The sequence below is a fragment of the Geotrypetes seraphini genome, chromosome 12 (genome assembly GCF_902459505.1).
Source record: "Geotrypetes seraphini chromosome 12, aGeoSer1.1, whole genome shotgun sequence".
NCBI classification, from domain to species: domain Eukaryota; kingdom Metazoa; phylum Chordata; class Amphibia; order Gymnophiona; family Dermophiidae; genus Geotrypetes; species Geotrypetes seraphini.
In genome coordinates, this window is record NC_047095.1 from 108,037,521 (window position 1) to 108,056,151 (window position 18,631).

General features: G+C 42.9%; 1 protein-coding gene across 1 annotated transcript in view; it reads right to left on the reverse strand.

Moving 5' to 3' along the window:
- Positions 1-18,631, reverse strand: part of LOC117346270 (vomeronasal type-2 receptor 26-like) — a 39,050-nt gene that overhangs the window by 10,780 nt on the left and 9,639 nt on the right. Inside the window, exons 4-5 of the mRNA XM_033915670.1 lie at positions 18,249-18,540; positions 8,908-9,693 (exon numbers count right to left, since the gene is read on the reverse strand). Of these exons, the coding sequence (XP_033771561.1) occupies positions 8,908-9,693; positions 18,249-18,540 (1,078 nt within the window). The remainder of the gene's footprint in view (positions 1-8,907; positions 9,694-18,248; positions 18,541-18,631) is intronic.

Genomic DNA, 18,631 nt, shown 5'->3' on the forward strand with positions numbered 1-18,631 from the left:
AGAGGACATCCGCTCAAGCTCAGGGGAGGGAAGTTCCGTGGAGACACCAGGAAATACTTCTTCACGGAGAGAGTGATTGAGCATTGGTCGAGGCACGCAGCATCTCAGACTTCAAGAACAAATGGGATACCTATGTGGGATCCCTACGAGGTCATGCCAAGGGATAGGGTCACTAGGACTGAATGAGCGGGTCAGTAGAGTGACAGTATAATTACAATTATTCTTTAGGGGGTCAGTAGATTTAAGAGGGTGGGTAAATAGTGTGGGCAGACTTGATGGGCTATGGCCCTTATCTGCCGTCATCTTTCTATGTTTCTATGTTTCTATGAATGACACAGTGACAAAATTCATCACCGTTCGTTCCTATCCCTGCGGATAACCGTGGGAAGCCATCTTCATGTCATTCTTTAAGGAGAGAGGGAAGAATCAGAGCATGAATGGCCACAACCACTGATCCACAAGCTTTGCTATGAAGAATGCTGGTGTAGAAGGACCGAGGTTGAAAAAGACACTAGAAAATGACATGGGATTATTTCCTGCGGTTATCCGCGGGGACGGGAACGGTGATGAATTTTGTCACCGTGTCATTCTCTAGCCCCATATCAGTTAACCCGCACCATTTTTCCTATGTTAGTTTTCCTATTGATTTGCATTTATATATTAAATTTTGGATCTTTTGTGTACTTGAAATGATTTAAGTTAAATTTGCTACTTTGAAGTTTTTTCTTTTTAGATTTACTTGAGTTAAAAAGCTTTCCGTACAAATATATCTTGAACTGTATTTTGGAAAATGAATAAATAAATAAAAATAAAAAGCGATGGTCTGCTAACCCAGCCATTTTGATAGAGAATAAAAAAAAAAACTCGAGACATTTTCAAAAAATCACACATGCAAATGAGGTCGGTGGACAGCAGCGAAGATTCACTATATTTGCATGTGCCCATCACGGGTGATAGTGATGGACACGTGCAGAAATTGCTGACAACACTGTAAAGAAAAAAAATCAAAACACAACAGTGGAAGAGATGCCCACACTCTTCCACTGCCCTAAAATCCTGGCCACGACCCCCCCCCCCACAGCACGACAGATGCCCACTCTCTCCCGCTGCACTAAAATCCCCACCATGACCAGACCCGACTGCCCTTTACAGCTTGAAGCATCTGAAACTCTGCCGACGTTGACACAATTACATCACATGCGTGCGTGACATCACCACATCAATGCCAGCGCATGCGCAAAGACCCTCCAAAAGACCCCTGAGCTGACAGTGGTGTGTGCCGGCAGGAAATATGCATGGAGAGAATTAGTGCGCGCTAAACGTGTGCATGTTAGTCTATGGGCATGTTAGCATGCACTAATTTGATTATCGCGCGCTAATCAGTTAGCGCACCTTAGTAAAAGAGGAGGTTAGTAAAAGAGGGGGTTAGTAAAAGAGGAGGTTAGTAAAAGAGGAGATTAGTAAAAGAGGGGGTTAGTAAAAGAGGAGGTTAGTAAAAGAGGAGGTTAGTAAAAGAGGGGGTTAGTAAAAGAGGAGGTTAGTAAAAGAGGAGGTTAGTAAAAGAGGGGGTTAGTAAAAGAGGAGGTTAGTAAAAGAGGAGGTTAGTAAAAGAGGGGGTTAGTAAAAGAGGAGGTTAGTAAAAGAGGAGGTTAGTAAAAGAGGGGGTTAGTAAAAGAGGGGGTTAGTAAAAGAGGAGGTTAGTAAAAGAGGAGGTTAGTAAAAGAGGAGGTTAGTAAAAGAGGAGATTAGTAAAAGAGGAGGTTAGTAAAAGAGGAGGTTAGTAAAAGAGGGGGTTAGTAAAAGAGGAGGTTAGTAAAAGAGGAGGTTAGTAAAAGAGGGGGTTAGTAAAAGAGGAGGTTAGTAAAAGAGGGGGTTAGTAAAAGAGGAGGTTAGTAAAAGAGGAGATTAGTAAAAGAGGGGGTTAGTAAAAGAGGAGGTTAGTAAAAGAGGAGGTTAGTAAAAGAGGGGGTTAGTAAAAGAGGAGGTTAGTAAAAGAGGAGGTTAGTAAAAGAGGGGGTAAGTAAAAGAGGAGGTTAGTAAAAGAGGAGGTTAGTAAAAGAGGGGGTTAGTAAAAGAGGAGGTTAGTAAAAGAGGAGGTTAGTAAAAGAGGGGGTTAGGTGAAGGAAATGTAGGTGAGGGTTTTAAAGGCCTAAATTTTAGGTGCCTACCTTTTATAGAGTTGAGATAGATCCTATCACCCTATTTTTTTTTTTTTCCTTTTCAATTATTGAGGCTAATAAGGAGATTTTTGCCAATTAAGGTAGGCGCCCTTTAGGGAATCTGACCCATAGCACCTAAAAGATTGGCACAAAAAGAATCATGTATAATCCATAAGTGGAGCCTAAAGTAAGGTGTAGTTGATAGGCTCGCGCCTATCCCTAGAAGCTGCATCTAACTGTAGGGGTAGTCATTTGTACCAATGGAAACATGGTGCAAATCCTCATGCCTAAAGTTTGGCATGGATTCTCCTTATTCTATAATTGTGTGGCGGAGGAGTAGTATAATGGTTGGTGCATTGGACTGTGATCCTGGGCAACTGGTTTCAATAACCACTGCAGTACCTTGTGACCCTGGACAAGTCCCTTAACCCTCTATTGCACAGGTGTCAAAGTCGGTCCTCGAGGGCCAGAATCCAGTCGGGTTTCCAGGATTTCCCCAATGAATCTGCATGAGATCTATTTGCATGCACTGCTTTCAATGCATATTCATTGGGGAAATCCAGAAAACCCGACTGGATTCCGGCCCTCGGGGAGGGACTTTGACACCCCTGCTCTATTGCCTCAGTTATGAAAACAGACTGTGAGCCCACTAGAGACAGAGAACATATCTGCATATATTGTGTAAAGCAGTGCATATGTCTAGTTGCTCTATATAAGAATTGCCGTACTTGGACAGATCAAAGGTCTATCAAGGCTAGTATCCTATGGCTAACCCTGGTCCCAAGTACTTAGCTAGATTCCAAATAGGAAAGCAGATTTTTTTGCTGCTTATCCTATGAATAAGCAGAGGATCTCTCTAAGCCAACCCAATAATGTCCTATGGACTTCTCTTTTAGGAATTTACCCAAACCTTTTTGTAAACCCTGCCAAGCTAACTGATTTCACCACATACTCTGGCAACAGAGTATGCACTAAGGTGCGCTAGCCATTTTAGCATGCGCTAAACGCTAATGCATCCATTATACTCTATAGACGCGTTAGCGTTTAGCGTGCGCTAATATTTAGCACATGCTAAAATGTCTAGCACGCCTTAGTAAAATGACCTCACGATGTATAATTAAACTCTGGAATCTGTTGCCGGAGCACGTGGTGAAATCAGTTAGCTTGGCGGGGTTTACGAAAAGGTTTGGGTAAATTCCTAAAAGAGAAGTCCATAGGACATTATTGGGATATTTTCTCCAGTTTGTTTTAAATCTACCACTTTGTAGCTTCATCACCTGCCCACTAGCCCAGGTATTTTAGAAACAGTAAACAAATGATTCACATCTGCCCTTTCCACGCCACTCATTTTATAGACCTCTATCATTTCACTCCTGAGCCAGACAAAACAAAATTCTTCCTAGCAACCTCCAAAGACAAAATCAAAGACACCACAATTCCAAGTAAAAGGATCCACATTCCCCCTCGAACAAACCTTAAAAGTACTGGGTGTAACACTGGACAAACATCTATCCCTCGAGAAACACACTGATATCACAGTCAGGAAAAGTATCTCGATACTTTGGAAACTCCGCACCATAAAAAAATACTTCAACGACTCTTTATTCCGCCTCTTAGTACAATCCTCCATCCTCAGCATACTGGACTACTGCAACATCATCTACTTGAGCTACACAAAGAAAACCATCAGGAGACTAAGGATGATCCAGAACACCGCTGTCTGCCTCATATTTGACCTGAAAAAATGGGACCATATCACCCCTTTCTACCACAAACTCCACTGGCTCCCACTAGAATCCAGAATCATATTCAAATTCGCCTGTTTTTGCTATAAAACAATATTTGGTTTATCCCCAAGCTACATTACCCCTCACTTCATCCTTAACCACAACTATAAGAACTCCCGTAAAATTCAACTCTTCGCCTTCCCCTCCCTAAAACTATGCCACTCAAAAAAATTTCTTGACAAAACCTACACCTTCCAAGCCGCCAAACTAAATCCTTGGCTAGCCCAAATGGTCCTCAAGGCCTACAACTACCTCGACTTTAGAAAATTACTCAAAACTCACCTATTTCGAGACCAAGACCCTTAATGCCCCTTTTCAATCCTCCTCCTCCCCCCTTCTGATCTACTCCCCTCCCCCGTCTCCTCTCCCCCTACTTCTCTCCTTGCTGTTCGCAACTCTATGATCAATTTGATATAAAACCACTTGTAACTACTCTCTCCTTGCTGTTTGCAACTCTATGATTAATTTGATATGTAACCACTTGTAATCTCTGTCTAACTAATGTGAACCGCCTAGAACTATTCGGGGTATGGCGGTATACAAAAATAAAGTTATTATTATTCTTCTTCAAGCTGAAGAGCTCTATCAGCTTTAGCTTTTTTTCATAGGTAGATCATCTCATCCGTTGTATCATTTTCTTTGCCCTTTTCTGTACCTTTTCTAATTCTGCCATATCTTTTTTGAGATACAGCAACCAGAATTGCACACAGTATGTGAGGTGCAGCTGTACCACAGAACATTATAACATTCTCATCTTTATTTCCCCTTCCTTTCCTGATAATTCCTAACATTCTACTTGCTTATTCTCTTATGTTTCTACAGCTAGTATTATGCATGTTGCAGTTTTCTGGGTTTCTCCATGTCTGATCAGATATACCCAGTGAAATCCAGAAAACTGCAACAAGCATGATACCAGCCTTGGAAACCTAAGAAAATATATAGCCCTACTTCATAAACTCACCAGTTAATCTTCCACTCTATTGAAAAATAGACCAACTGATTTTCCCACCAAAATTCAAATTTGTGACCAATGGACTTTCCTCAAGCCACATCCAGTCAGGTTTGTGGACCACTGCAAACCTCACAGATTACCCTGAAGAAAGCCACAGCATGATGGCTGAAATGTTGCCATTTTTCTAATCTGACTAGACATGGCAAAACCCAGAAAATTGCAACAAACATTCTGTTTGCTTTCATAGCCACCGCTGTACATTGAGTTGAAGGTGTCAATATATTGTATCCTCAATGATCACCTAGATCATTTTTTCGGGCAGTGACTCCCTAATGTGGAACCCTGTATCACATCTATAATTCAGGTTGCTCTTTCCCACATGCATCACTTTGCACTTGCTCACATTAAAACATCATCTGCCATGTTCATGCCCAATCTCCCATTCTCACCAACTCCTCTTGTAATTTTTCACAATCCTCCTGTGATTTAACAACTTCCACTCAGAGAATAGTTAAGAATGGAACACATTGACAGAGATTGTGGTAATAGCATTTAGCATAGCAGATTTAAAGAAAGATTTGTAGAATTTCCTGGAGGAAAAGTCCATAGACTGTTATTGAGGCAGACATGGGGGGAGCCACTGTTTGCCCTGGATTGGTAGTATGGAATGTTGTTACTTTTGGGGGTTTTGCCAGGTGCTAGAGACCTGTATTGGCCACCATGAGGATGGGCTACTGAGCTAGATGGACTAATGGTCTGACCCAGTAAGGCTATTCGTATGTTCTTATGTTTGTGTCAGCAGCAAATTTGATTATTTCTCTAATTATTTCCATAAGAACATAAGCAATGCCTCTGCTGGGTCAGACCTGAGGTCCATCGTGCCAAGCAGTCCGCTTATGCAGTGGCCCAATGGGTCCAGGACCTGTGCAGTAATCCTCTATCTATACCCCTCTATCCCCTTTTCCAGCAGAAAATTGTCCAATCCTTTCTTGAACCCCAGTTATGCTCTCTGGAAGCACATTCCAGATGTCCACCACACGTTGGGTAAAGAAGAACTTCTTAGCATTCGTTTTGAATCTCTCCCCTTTCAACTTTTCTGAATGCCCTCTTCTTCTTTTATTATTCAAAAGTTTGAAGAATCTGTCCCTCTCTACTCTCTCTATGCCCTTCATGATCTTATAAGTTTCTATCATATCCCCTCTAAGTCTCCTCTTCTCCAGGGAAAAGAGACCCGGTTTCTCCAATCTCTCAGCGTATGAAAGGTTTTTCATCCCCTTTATCAGATGCGTCGCTCGCCTCTGAAACCTCTTGAGTAACACCATGTCCATTTTAAGGTACGGCAACCAATATTGGATGCAGTACTCCAGATGCGGACGCACCATCGCCCGATACAATGGCAGGATAACTTCTTTCGTTCTAGTTGTAATACCCTTCTTGATTATGCCTAGCATTCTGTTTGCCTTCTTAGCGGCTGCTGCGCACTGTGCCGTCGGCTTCATTGTCATGTCCACCATTACCCCCAAGTCCCTTTCTTGGGTACTCTCATTTAATAATATCCCTCCCATCGTATAGTTGTACCTAGGGTTTCTGTTTCCCACATGTAATACTTTACATTTCTCAACATTGAACTTTATCTGCCATCTCGTCGCCCATTCCCCTAGTTTATTCAAGTCCCTTTGCAATTCTTCGCAGTCCTCTTTAGTCTGAGCTCCACTAAATAGTTTGGTGTCATCTGCTAATTTTATTATTTAGCACTTCGTCCCTGTTTCTAGATTATTTATGAATATATTAAATAGCAGCGGCCTGAGCACCGAGCCCTGCGGGACCACACTCGTGACCCTCCTCCAGTCCGAGTAGTGGCCTTTCACACCTAACCTCTGTTTCCTACTCACCAACCAGTTTCTGATCCATCTATGTACGTCTCCTTCCACCCCATGGTTCTTCAGTTTCCAGAGTAGGCGTTCATGGAGCACCTTGTCAAAGGCTTTTTAGAAATCTAGATATATGATGTCTATGGGGTCTCCTTTGTCCATCCGTTTGTTAATTCCTTCGAAGAAATGCAATAAGTTCGTTAGGCACAATCTCCCCTTGCAGAAACCATGTTGGCTGGTTATCAGAAGTTCGTTTCTTTCAAAATGTTCATTGATGTTTTCTTTTATCAGTGCTTCCACCATTTTCCAGGGAACCGAGGTCAGACTCACCGGTCTGTAGTTTCACGGGCCACCTCTTGATCCCTTTTTAAAGATGGGTGTAACATTGGCTATCTTCCAGTCCTCCGGGATCATGCCTGTTTTTAGGGATAGATTACAAATTTGCTGCAGTAGTTCTGCTATCTCCTCCTTTAATTCCTTCAGAACCCTTGGATGGATTCCGTCCGGACCCGGGGATTTGTCAGTTTTTAGTTTTTCTATCTGCCTGCGTACATCTTCAAGGCTCACTTCCATGGATGTTAATTTTTCTGCTTGATTTCCATTGAAGAATTGCTCAGGTTCCGGTAAGTTGGATGTGTCTTCATTTGTGAATACAGATGAAAAGAACATTTTAAGTCTTTCTGCCACTTCTTTCTCCTCCTTCACCACTCCCTTTCTGTCTCTGTCATCCAGCGGTCCTACCTCCACCCTAGCCAGTTGCTTCCCTTTAACATATCTAAAGGACGGTTTTAAATTTCGTGCTTCCCTGGCTAGCCTCTCTTCATACTCTCTTTTGGCTTTTTGAACCACTCGGTGACATTCTTTTTGATACTTCCTGTGCTCTTTCCAGTTCCCCTCAGTTTTGTCCTTTTTCCATTTCCTGAATGAATTTTTCTTATTGCCTATCGCTTCCTTCACTATTTTAGTTATCCATGCCGAGTCTTTTGTTCGACTCTTTTTGCACCCCTTTCTGAATCTGGGGATATACAGATTTTGAGCCTCGCTCACCAAGTTCTTGAGAAAAGACCAGGCATGTTCTACTGTTTGCCATTTTTTGGAAGTGTTCCTAAGTTTCTTCCTTACCATTTCCCTCATTGCTTCATAGTTTCCTTTCCTGAAGTTGAAAGTTGTCGCTATGTTTCTTTTTTTCCTTTCGGTATTCCTACCTCAACCTTGAACTTGATCATGTTATGATTGCTGTTTCCCAACGGTCCCACTACCTCTACTTCCTTTGCAGGTCCCCTTAACCCATTTAGGATTAGATCCAGAGTGGCATTTCCTCTCGTTGGTTCTCTAACAAGCTGCTCCATGAAACAATCTTGCATAGCCTCCAGGAATTCTGTCTCCTTAGCGCATTTTGAGCTTCCAAGACTCCAGTCTATCCCGGGGTAGTTGAAGTCTCCCATAATAAACGTGTTACCGCTTTTGCATTCTTGCTTCATCTCGGCTTCCATTTCTTCATCGATATCTCCGGTTTGCCCGGGTGGACGATAGTACAGGCCCATCTTTATTTCAGGCCCTTTCCATCCCTAGATCATTGATAAATATGTTAAAAAGCAGTGGTTCAAGCACAGACCCCCCCCCCCATGGAGAACCCCACTATTTACCCTTCTTCATTGAGAATATTGACCTTTTAAACCTACTTTCGGTTCTCTGTCTTTCAACCAGTTCTTAATCCATAATAAGATATTACCTCCTATTCCATGACTTAAATGATTATTTTGTTGCTCCTTTTTCAGTGCGACACAAAACATTTAGGTGCCTACATCTACAAGCATAAATTTAAATTAAATCCAATCAATGCTCATAATTGCTTGTTAAGAAGCAAATTATTGGAAATAAATGGTTCATTTTCTAATTATCCTACACACACACAAATCAGGTGCACGCCCACATTTACAAATGCAGCTCAAAGTGCCAGATGTGGAATTCAGGGGCTAATGCATATATGTGCATCACTGCTGATTATTGATGCCAATGACATGGACAAATGGCGCATACCTCTAGGTACCCATTTATAGAATTGCCTCATATTACTTAAAAAAAAAAAACCCAAATAAAACAATAACAAAACATGACATTCCTATAAGAACTATTACCTTCCAGTGCAAAGAATCCAAAAATCGGAGACTCCGCCTGGTGCTGTTTCCAGAGTCAGCCATCAGCATATCATGCAGTGCGTATGCCAGAGCATAGACAGCATTGTATATGCTATAGCTATTCCCAAAATATTTAACTCCACAGTGTAGACTGGGAGCTTCTGTTTCATTAGTATTGCAGGCTCTTTTGATACTTGGGGGGCACTTGATGTCGCACAAAGCCCTCCACCAATACTGAATATTCTGATCGTTTGAAAGATGGATTGGATCCACCTCACGGACAAATTTTGAAAAGCTTGGAATATTCTTCTTATCTGTCGTGAATGCCAGGGTACTGTTATGCACAATGGCGTTCGGGGTATAGGCTGATACATAATCAAATTCAGGTGTGGTGATCCAAATCTTTCCAGGTATCTGAAGAAAGTTTAAGTAATATATATTGAACGTATGCTCTTTCTCACAATAAATGATCATCGCATTAGGCGATGAGACGTGGACACTCTCGTTAAGTGCCCTCATCTTCTGTGGTGTCATTTGAGTGGTGTGGCTGAAAGTTTGTATGAATTTAATGCAGCCCCCGCTCCGCTCAATCCCTTCCTTCAGAATCTGAACTGCTCTTATGCTGCTGTCATCGTCAGACGCGATGATGCCGACCCAGGTCCATCCAAAATGAATCAGTAACCTGACAATTCCAGCACAGAGGTGCAGCTCACTGGGGACAGTCCGGTAAAAGTAAGGGAACTTAACAGCATCATTCATGAAAAGATTCTTTGAGGTGTAGCTGATCTATCAAGAAAAAAAAAAAAATTGTCACCAAAATGCCAAAAATAGCGTCATCAGCATGCACCGTTGTTTCTTTCTTTAGGCCCTCTTTTACTAAGGTGCGCTAAGCATTTTAGCATGCATTCAGTGCACGCTAAATCAACGTGTATGCTGACCGCTAACGCATCCATAGGATAACATGCAGGTGTTAGCGTTTAGCGAGCGCTAATAGGTATCATGCGCTAAAAAGCATCGCGCACCTTAGTAAAAGAGGGGGTTAGTGACGTAGCCAGGGAAGGTGGTGACTGGGGCAGAGGCACTCAGTAACACCCTCCCCCCTCTTTGGTGGTTGGTCTTTTTAATGCATTCTCCCCTGTACCTCTTCTAGTCTTCACCGACAGTGAGCAGGGTCTCCTACCTGCAGTCGTGCCAGCTGAGCCTGCCCTTTGATGTCACTTCCTGGTCCCAACAGTATGGGCTAGCATGATAAATGCTCTGATGTCCACATGAACTGAATGGGTGTCGGGTCATTTGCCACAAGGCACTCGGCTGCATGACTTAGTAAAAGGATCCATATATGAGTAATGAAAATGATATTTTCTCCTGTTTCTCTTAAATGTACTGTACAATCGCTGCATCGTAGCTTCATGGCATGTCTGTACTTTTTGAAGGAGTAAACAAGCGGTTCATATTTACAGTGCTGGTCAGATTATTATGGATTTTATAAGATAATGTTTTTATTTAAAATGACAGATATTTCATTGCGAAATGCAGAAAAGTGTAAAATTTAACAACACAACATGTTTAGTACGTTAAAATGAAACTCATACAATTGTTAAAACATTTCTGAAATGTTATATAAAATGTGGGTATCTGTCATAGTAATGCCAATACGTTGTTCATCTCTAGTGTGCCATTATCACTGCCTTTATAAAATCTGACAAGGCTTTAATCATATTTCTTGCATACTTTTTGTTGTTCTTGTTGTGAAATCATTTCTGTATTAGTCTCTCCATTAGTTGCTGCTTGTTTGTGACAGTGCAGTCATGCATCTTATCCAGTGACATAGTAAGGGGTGTGTGGGGGGTACAAACCTCCCCGGGCGCCAGGCTGCTGAGAGTGCTAGCACCTCTCTTCTCTGCCCTACCACACCATGCCACCTTTATGCCATCTCTCCCCCTGTACCTTTTAATCTTCACTGGAGCGAGTGGCTTCTGCAAACATGCTCCTCGAACCAGCCTGGTTCACCTCTGAATCACTTCTAGGTCACAGGCCAGGAAGTGATGTCAGAGGAAAATCCAATGCTGGCACAAGGAGCATGCTTGCAGAAACCACATATGCCGGTGAAGATTAAAAGGTTTGAGGGAAGGAGAGGAAAAGTGTGGAATGGGGTGGGTGAGAAGGAGTATGGGGGTGCAGAGAGGAGGGAGCAGGGGCACAGGGGGAATGGGGACCATCGCTTAGGGCACCTCCTACCCTTACTATGCAACTGATCTTGTATTTTAATGTCTTCTACTCATTCTCGATAGCATTCATGCCTTTACTGTTTCCTGGCCAGTCCAGAAGTTTCACTTGTTTTGGGGCCAAGTTCTTATTTTTCTTAGTAGTATGGCAGTGGGCCTTATCTTGTTCAAAGATGACTTCTTTCTTCAAGATTTTCACTATACCAAACCTCTATTTGCGGAAATAGCCATGTTTTGAGAACCTTCTGATACAGACTCTACCACACGGTTGCCTCAACAATGTGCAAACAGCTTAGGCTATGCATGCTAACTGCTCCCCACACCAAGTGGGGACACTCTGAACTATACATTCTTTGTGGAACTTCTCTCCAGGCCATCTGTGTCTAAAATGAGCATGATCACCAAGGATTTGTATTGTGTTCTTATCCAAAAAGACAAGTTGTACAAATGCAATAATGATGTGACATGATTTCACTATGACCCGAGCAGCTGAAATGACTAATAAACGTGTTAAAATTAAGTATTTCTTCAAAAAGAAATGAATCATGTAGATATGAAAATATTTTAAAATGTTATTTTCATAAAATTGCATTAGCCCAGTCTTCTGCAGTCCAGGATGAATATTTATTGACCCGGGATAATCTTTTCTTCTTCAAGGCTTCTGTGAGCAACAGCTTTCTCATGGGATAACACCTTCAAGCCTACTCTAAAATGTTGACAATGAACAGTTCTCAAACTTGCTGGCACTGCATGGTCGCTCTACTCCTGCTACAAGCACTATAGAATCACTGCAGGTACATGTTGATCAATATTCGGTCATCCCTGGCAATGGACAAGGGTGTGCAACAATATAAGGGGAGCTGAAAATTTATCAGCCCAACCAACTTCCTAGATTCTGAGAGTTATGTTGCCACTGTAGCTGAAAAGAGTGTTGTTTAATTTGCAATGTGCCAATTTTCAGAATCATATTGCTACGTTTTGACTTTGTTTAAGATCATTGATTGAGCCATGTCAATGGAAAGTGTGGAATTTTAAAGTGTGGAACTTTGAGTCATCATGAAGAAAACGGCAAAGGAAATCCATGAATATATGATGTATGAATAACTTGTAACCCACAGAGAATTGTAGGATATGCGGAATATAAATTATTATTATTAAATAAATGAGCATGAGGCAAGTCTTTCATTTGAATGGAAACTCTGAAATGAGAGGGCATATCATGAATTTAAAGAGGTGATAGGCTCAGGAGAAATCTAAGAAAATACTTTTATTTTTTTACAGAAAGTGTGGTAGATGCATAGAATACTCTTCCAGTAGAGGTGGTTGAGATAAAGACTGTGGCCCGCTTTTACAACGGCGCGTTAAGCGTTTTAGTGCGGATTTAGCACATGTTAAATCAACATGTGCATTAACCGCTAACGTGTCCGTAGGATAACATGCATGCATTAGCATTTAGAGTGTGTTTAGCATGTGCTAATATTTAACGCGTGCTAAAAAGCTTAGTGCTCCTTTGTAAAAGAGGGGGTATATCTCAAATTTTACATGATAACTTATCCCATAATTCCATCCACCGTATTAATAAAAATCTCTTTCTAGAATTAGTTCTAACCAAATTAATACAGAAGATGCATTTGAATTTGATTTCCTGCATAGATCTCAATTCCCTAATCTCACATTTTTGGCTTTTTATCTCTTGTCTTTTATATATGTGGAGGGGCATAATTGAAAGAAATGTCTAAGTCCGTTTTCACCTAAGTCGCAAGTCGTCCAAAGTCAGACACAGCTTAAGACACATTTTCGAAAAATACGTCCAAAATATTTTTTTTTCCGAAAATCGTCTAACTATACGTCCAGTTTTCTAATCGTCCAAGCTGCCAAATCGTCCATCTTTATACCACATTTTCGTCCAAATATTCGTCCAAGTCAAAAACACCTAGAATAAGCCCTGTTGGAACTGGGAGGGGTCAGCAAAGTGAGGGACTGGACACTCAGACATGGCATCTGAAGAGTGGGGTACCTTACAGGGCACTGCTGTAAACTTCACAAAAAGTGTGCTCCATAAACATCTCACTACAGCTCACTTATAGGTCATGGTGAGAACCCCCAAACCTACTAGACCTACCTCTCTACAACCCCAATAGCCCTTATGGCTGCAGGAGCCACTTATATAGCAGTACAAAAGGGTTTGGGGGTTTTTGGGGGGAGTGCACATGTTTCACCATGAATGCAGTGATTACAGTGGCTTATGGGCCTGGGTCCTCCTCTCCATGGGTCCCTAACCCACCCCCAAGAAGCTAAACGTGCGCTAAAACATTTAGTGCACCTTAGTAAAACAGGGAGTTAGAGTGATTTAAATTGGCCAGAGAGTTTGGGGGGGAGGGGGTCAACAGGGGCAGCAATGTTATCTCTTAGATACTTCCCTTTGATGGCACCTGCTAAAATGGCTGTCATGACCTCTTGCTGTAATGTGTGACCCTGGGCAAGTTACTCAATCCTTCATTGCCCCAGGTGCATTAGATAGATTGTGAACTCACCTGGACAGATAGGGACAAATGATTGAGTACCTGAATATAAACTGATTAGACAATTAGTAGGTGGCATATAAATAGCAAAAATAAAAATACATGATGGTCTCCCACTGAACCACCAGGTATTTAGGTAGGTAGGAACATGGACTGCCACCTAGGGGAAGGAAGGAGATAGAGGGGGCATTGTTGGGGTTTACTGAGCTCCAGAGGGTTTATTTTCACAGGGTTCTGTGGCCAGCCTAATATTCATTCAGGGCTGCCTAACTCTTATGTGGTCCTAGCTGAATATTGGCTGGGTCTATATAAGCTCTGGGCAGCCCGGCCACCCAAAATCTATTCATTAAACATGCCAATGCCAGGATATGACCTGACACTTAATATTTGCGTGTAATTTAGCTGGCAAAGATCAACATTAAAAAATAAACTCTGACTGCTGCTAGCTAAATATCAGTGCAACTGATTTTAATTCCATCATTCATGATCATATTTTGATTCTTCTTCATTATGGCAGTATATTTCTTTATGGTAACAAAGTGACAGCTGTTAAAGACCTGAATGGTCCATCCAGTCTGCCCAATAGTTGCACTCACCATAAATTCATACCCACTATAACCTCCCCAACCCTGAAATGACCTGTCTAAATTAGATTGTAAGCTCTTCTGAGTAGGGACTGTCTATTGTATGTTAAAATGTACAGCGCTGCGTATGCCTTGCAGCTCTATAGAAATAGTAAATGGTAGTAGTAGTAGTAAATTGAATAATCTTACAGCCCCAGGTACGTTAGATAGATTGTGAGCCCACCGGGACAGATAGGGAAAAATGCTTGAGTACCTGAGTGTAAAAAAATGCTTAGATAACCTTGATAGATGGTATATAAAATCCTAATGAAACTTGAGAAACTTGAAACTTTGATTTGAAATGTGTTCCAAATTACTGGAGTTCCCATCAAAGCCCTCTCCATCCCATCCTAAACTGTATTGCCATATATGGGGGCACAGACTATGGAAGTCTGCCTAATACCATGTAATTAAACAATTGCCTTTAAATTTTTGATTCACCCTCTGGCTAACTGCAAATGACTAGTTGGAGATAGCTATCTCCCACCTAATATCCCAGTCACCACTTGCCCAGTCACCAGCTATGTGATGTGACGTTGCCAGTCAGCACTAATATTCATTGGCTGACCAGCTAAGTTTAGCAACCAGATAGATCTGTCTAAATAGCAGGTCTCAGTGGCGTACCAAGGGGTGGGCGTGGGGGGCGGTCCGCCCCGGGTGCCAAGCCCTGAGGGGGTGCTCCCGGTCCGGTCCGGTTTCCCCCCCGCGCCGGGTGTCGCGTCTGGAAACAGCCTGCAGCAAGATCGCGATGCCAGCGATCTTTGCCTGCTTCAGCTGTTTCCTCCGCCACGATCCCGCCCCTCCTCTGATGTCAGAGGAGGGGCGGGACTGCGGCTGAGGAAACAGCCGAAGCAAGCAAAGATCGCTGGCATTGCGCGATCTTGCTGCAGGCTGTTTCCCCAGGGAAATGAAGCGGGGAGGCCGGGGGAATAAGCAGTGCTTCCTGGTGGTGGTGGTGGGGCCGAGCGGCCCTTCGAGGTAGAGGGGGGCAGCAGGCCTTTTGGGTGGGGCGGGCAGGCAGACCTTGTGGAGGGGGGGAGACAGGCCTTCAGGGGGACAGGCCTTCAAGGGGAACAGGCCTTCAAGGGGGGGACAGGCTTTCGAGGAGGGTGTAGGTCTTTGGGGGGGTGCAGGCCTTCGGAGGAGTGCATGCCTTCAAGGGGGATGCAGGCCTTCGGGGGGGCAGGCCTTCGAGGGGGGTGTAGGCCTTCGGGGGGTGCAGGCCTTCGGGGATGTGCAAGCCTTCAAGGGGGGATAGGCCTTCAGGGTGGGCAGGCCTTCAAGGGGAACAGGCAGGCAGGCCTTCAAAGGGGGGACAGGCCTTCGAGGGGGGGGACAAGCCTTCGGGGGGGTGACAGGCAGGCCTTCGGGGGGGTGACAGGCCGTCGGGGGGGTGCAGGCCTTCGAGGGGGGTGCAGGCCTTCGGGGGGGTGCAGGCCTTCGAGGGACAGGCCTTCAGGGAGGGGCAGGCCTTCACGGGGAATAGGCAGGCAGGCCTTCAAGGGGGGGACAGGCCTTCGGGGGGTGCAGGCCTTCAGGGGGGTGCAGGCCTTCAAGGGGGGGACAGGCCTTCAGGGAGGGGACAGGCCTTCCTGGGTGGAATGCAGACCATTAAGGGGGGACAGGCCTTCAGGGGAGGGGGGCCCTGGAGTAGAAGTACACGGAGGGAAGGGGGAGGGGTTCAAAGAGACGTGCATATGCCGGTCTTTGGGTGGGAAGAAGTTTTGTGATTACAATATGTCAGATTTGAAATGTGTATCCTGCCAGAGCTGGTGTTAGACCGCAAACGTGAGCTAGGATTTAACAGAGAGAGGAAAAGTCCTTTTTGTTTCTTTATTTTATTTACACCACAGTGCCAGTGTGGTTAGGAGAAACCAAAGGGGGGTGAAAAAGCTATAAAATAAACCCACCAGGATGTTTGAAAAAAAACACCCAATTGGGCAGGAAAATCGAATCGATAAACCAATTCAAGAGGCTGAATCGAATCAAAATTTTTTTTCCTGAATCTGGCAGCACTAGTTTGCGCTACTGTCTTAGACTTTAGGACCTGGGATTGGGGAGAGATGGCATCCTCAGTACTTTATAATGCAAGTGAAATGATTTTTGAAGGGTCTGCACTCAGCAGAAGAAAAAAATTGTATAGGCCGGGGACATGAGACAGCAGGAAATGGGAACTTTTGTTCCTTCTATTTTTGTGAATGGAAAGGCTGAGGATGTCAGAGAGTTCAGTTAAAATATGTGTTTTATAAGAAAATATAATAATGTGTTTTATAAAGTTTATAGCATTGCTGGCCTACCCGAGGTGTTCCTAGTGGTGGTGGTGGCACCGTGTCAATGTGTTGAGAGGAAGAGGTGATCTGGGAAATTCTGCTGAGCAAACTCCAGGCCCATTTCCACCCCCCAGCTAGTGCACTCCACTCAACTGGTTCACACACTGAGTGGGTCTTTGGGTGTTGTTCCTGGGTAGTTGTTTTGGGATCTCTTCCAGTGGTTTGTTAGTATCTCCTTCTGGTCCAAGGAAGGAAACTTTGTTAACCTTAGCACTGACCTACAGAATATGTTTGTAACAGCGCTGCTTGTGTGGCATTAGTCTATGTAGTGATCAAAAGAAAAAACCAGACCTTTGCACATTTTTGCACTATATGGTGGGTGTATGAGGAGATTCACATTTCCTGCACAGCTAAGTCCGTGTGAAGTTACCTTGTGCTGTATTTGACATCTAGCAAAGTCTCTGTTTGGAAGGAAAGATCTCAGCTTAAAAATGAAGTGGCCAGAAGTTATGGTAAAAGCAGATAGCGTAACTGGTTTTAAGAAAGGTTTGGACAAATTCCTGGAGGAAAAGTCCATAGTCTGTTATTAAGACATGGGGGAAACATCTGCTTGCCCTGGATCGGTAGCATGGAATGTTGCTACTCTTTGGGTTTTGACCAGGTACTAGTGACCTGAATTGGTTACCATGAGAATGGGCTACTGGGTATGATGGATCTTTGGTCTGATCCAGTTAGGCTATTCTTATGTTATGTTCTCATCTGTAGGGGCCTTTGTTTTCACTTCTTATTTTAATGTATTTTTTTTCTGAGAACTTATCAGTGTTTTTTATAATGGGAACAAAAATGGAAGAGAATTAATGTGTATGGAATGGGGGGGTAACTAATTTCTTCAGCTAAATAATTCAATCCACCTCAACCAGACATAGGAGAACTCACGCACCTTTCACACACCCTCTAACCAAAAACGTCAAAAGAAAAAAAAACAGTTCGACAACCTCCTAGCCATTTGAGCTGCAACACTCGACCCCCCAACTCTACAACCTATTGACCTCGACCACAGACTACAAAACCTTAAAAAAAAAATAAAAACCCTTCTATTCAAAAAACACATAAAACCGAACTAACACAATCAGGTCTGTCCCAAGCATCACCTGCAACTACTCCATATGTACTTCTGATGTCATGACAATTCAGACATAATTTATGTTATGTTATGGTATGTTTGGAATAATGCTTACATATATGAGGTTCAATAAAATAAAATTTTCACTGCCTGTTTCTATTATGACCATTTATTCAGTTTCATGGTTATTACAAAAAATATTTTTTTACATGGGGGGGGGGGGGTGTCAAAAAATTATGGGCCCCGGGTGCCACATACCCTAGGTACGCCACTGGTAGGTCTACAGTGTCATGGGCTGCTATGGTCTAACCAGACATCCAATGAATATCAGTTTGGTTGGCTGTATCAAATATGGCTGAACTTAGACCAAAAATTCAACATCAGTTGGCATTTATGTCCTTGGCATTGAATTTCTGGGTTTACCACCAACAGTTGGGAGGTAGCTGAGCTGCCTTTCACAGTCTGAAAATCATCTCTGTGGATTTTGAAATTTTGAGGGAAATTAAGAAAATGGCCTTATTTGTTCTATTTGGGTAGAGTATGACGCAGAATAGATTAAAATCAAAAAGCACCCTTACCTGTGGATAGTGGTAAATCTGGAACACATTGGATAATTGATTTGATTCCTCATTTGAAAGGCCTTCAATAATAGCAGTCAGTGTACCAGATGTTTTGCAGTAATAATTAGTGACCCAGACATCCATTCCTGAAAATATATTCATGGCAGCCATAAACACGAAAAAGGGATTGCCATAAGAATCATAAATTTGGAACCCAAGTGTGAGATTGGGTAGGAGCTCTGAACTGTTGTTAATCTCCTCTACTGCAGAAACCAAAGCCATGAAGTTGTAGTAATTCATATGATAATATCTGAAATTAGAAATACAGATTGATAAATTAAGACAAATGGATATAAGATTATGACCTTTTTGAATCAATTCAATTCATTTCCATATTAGCT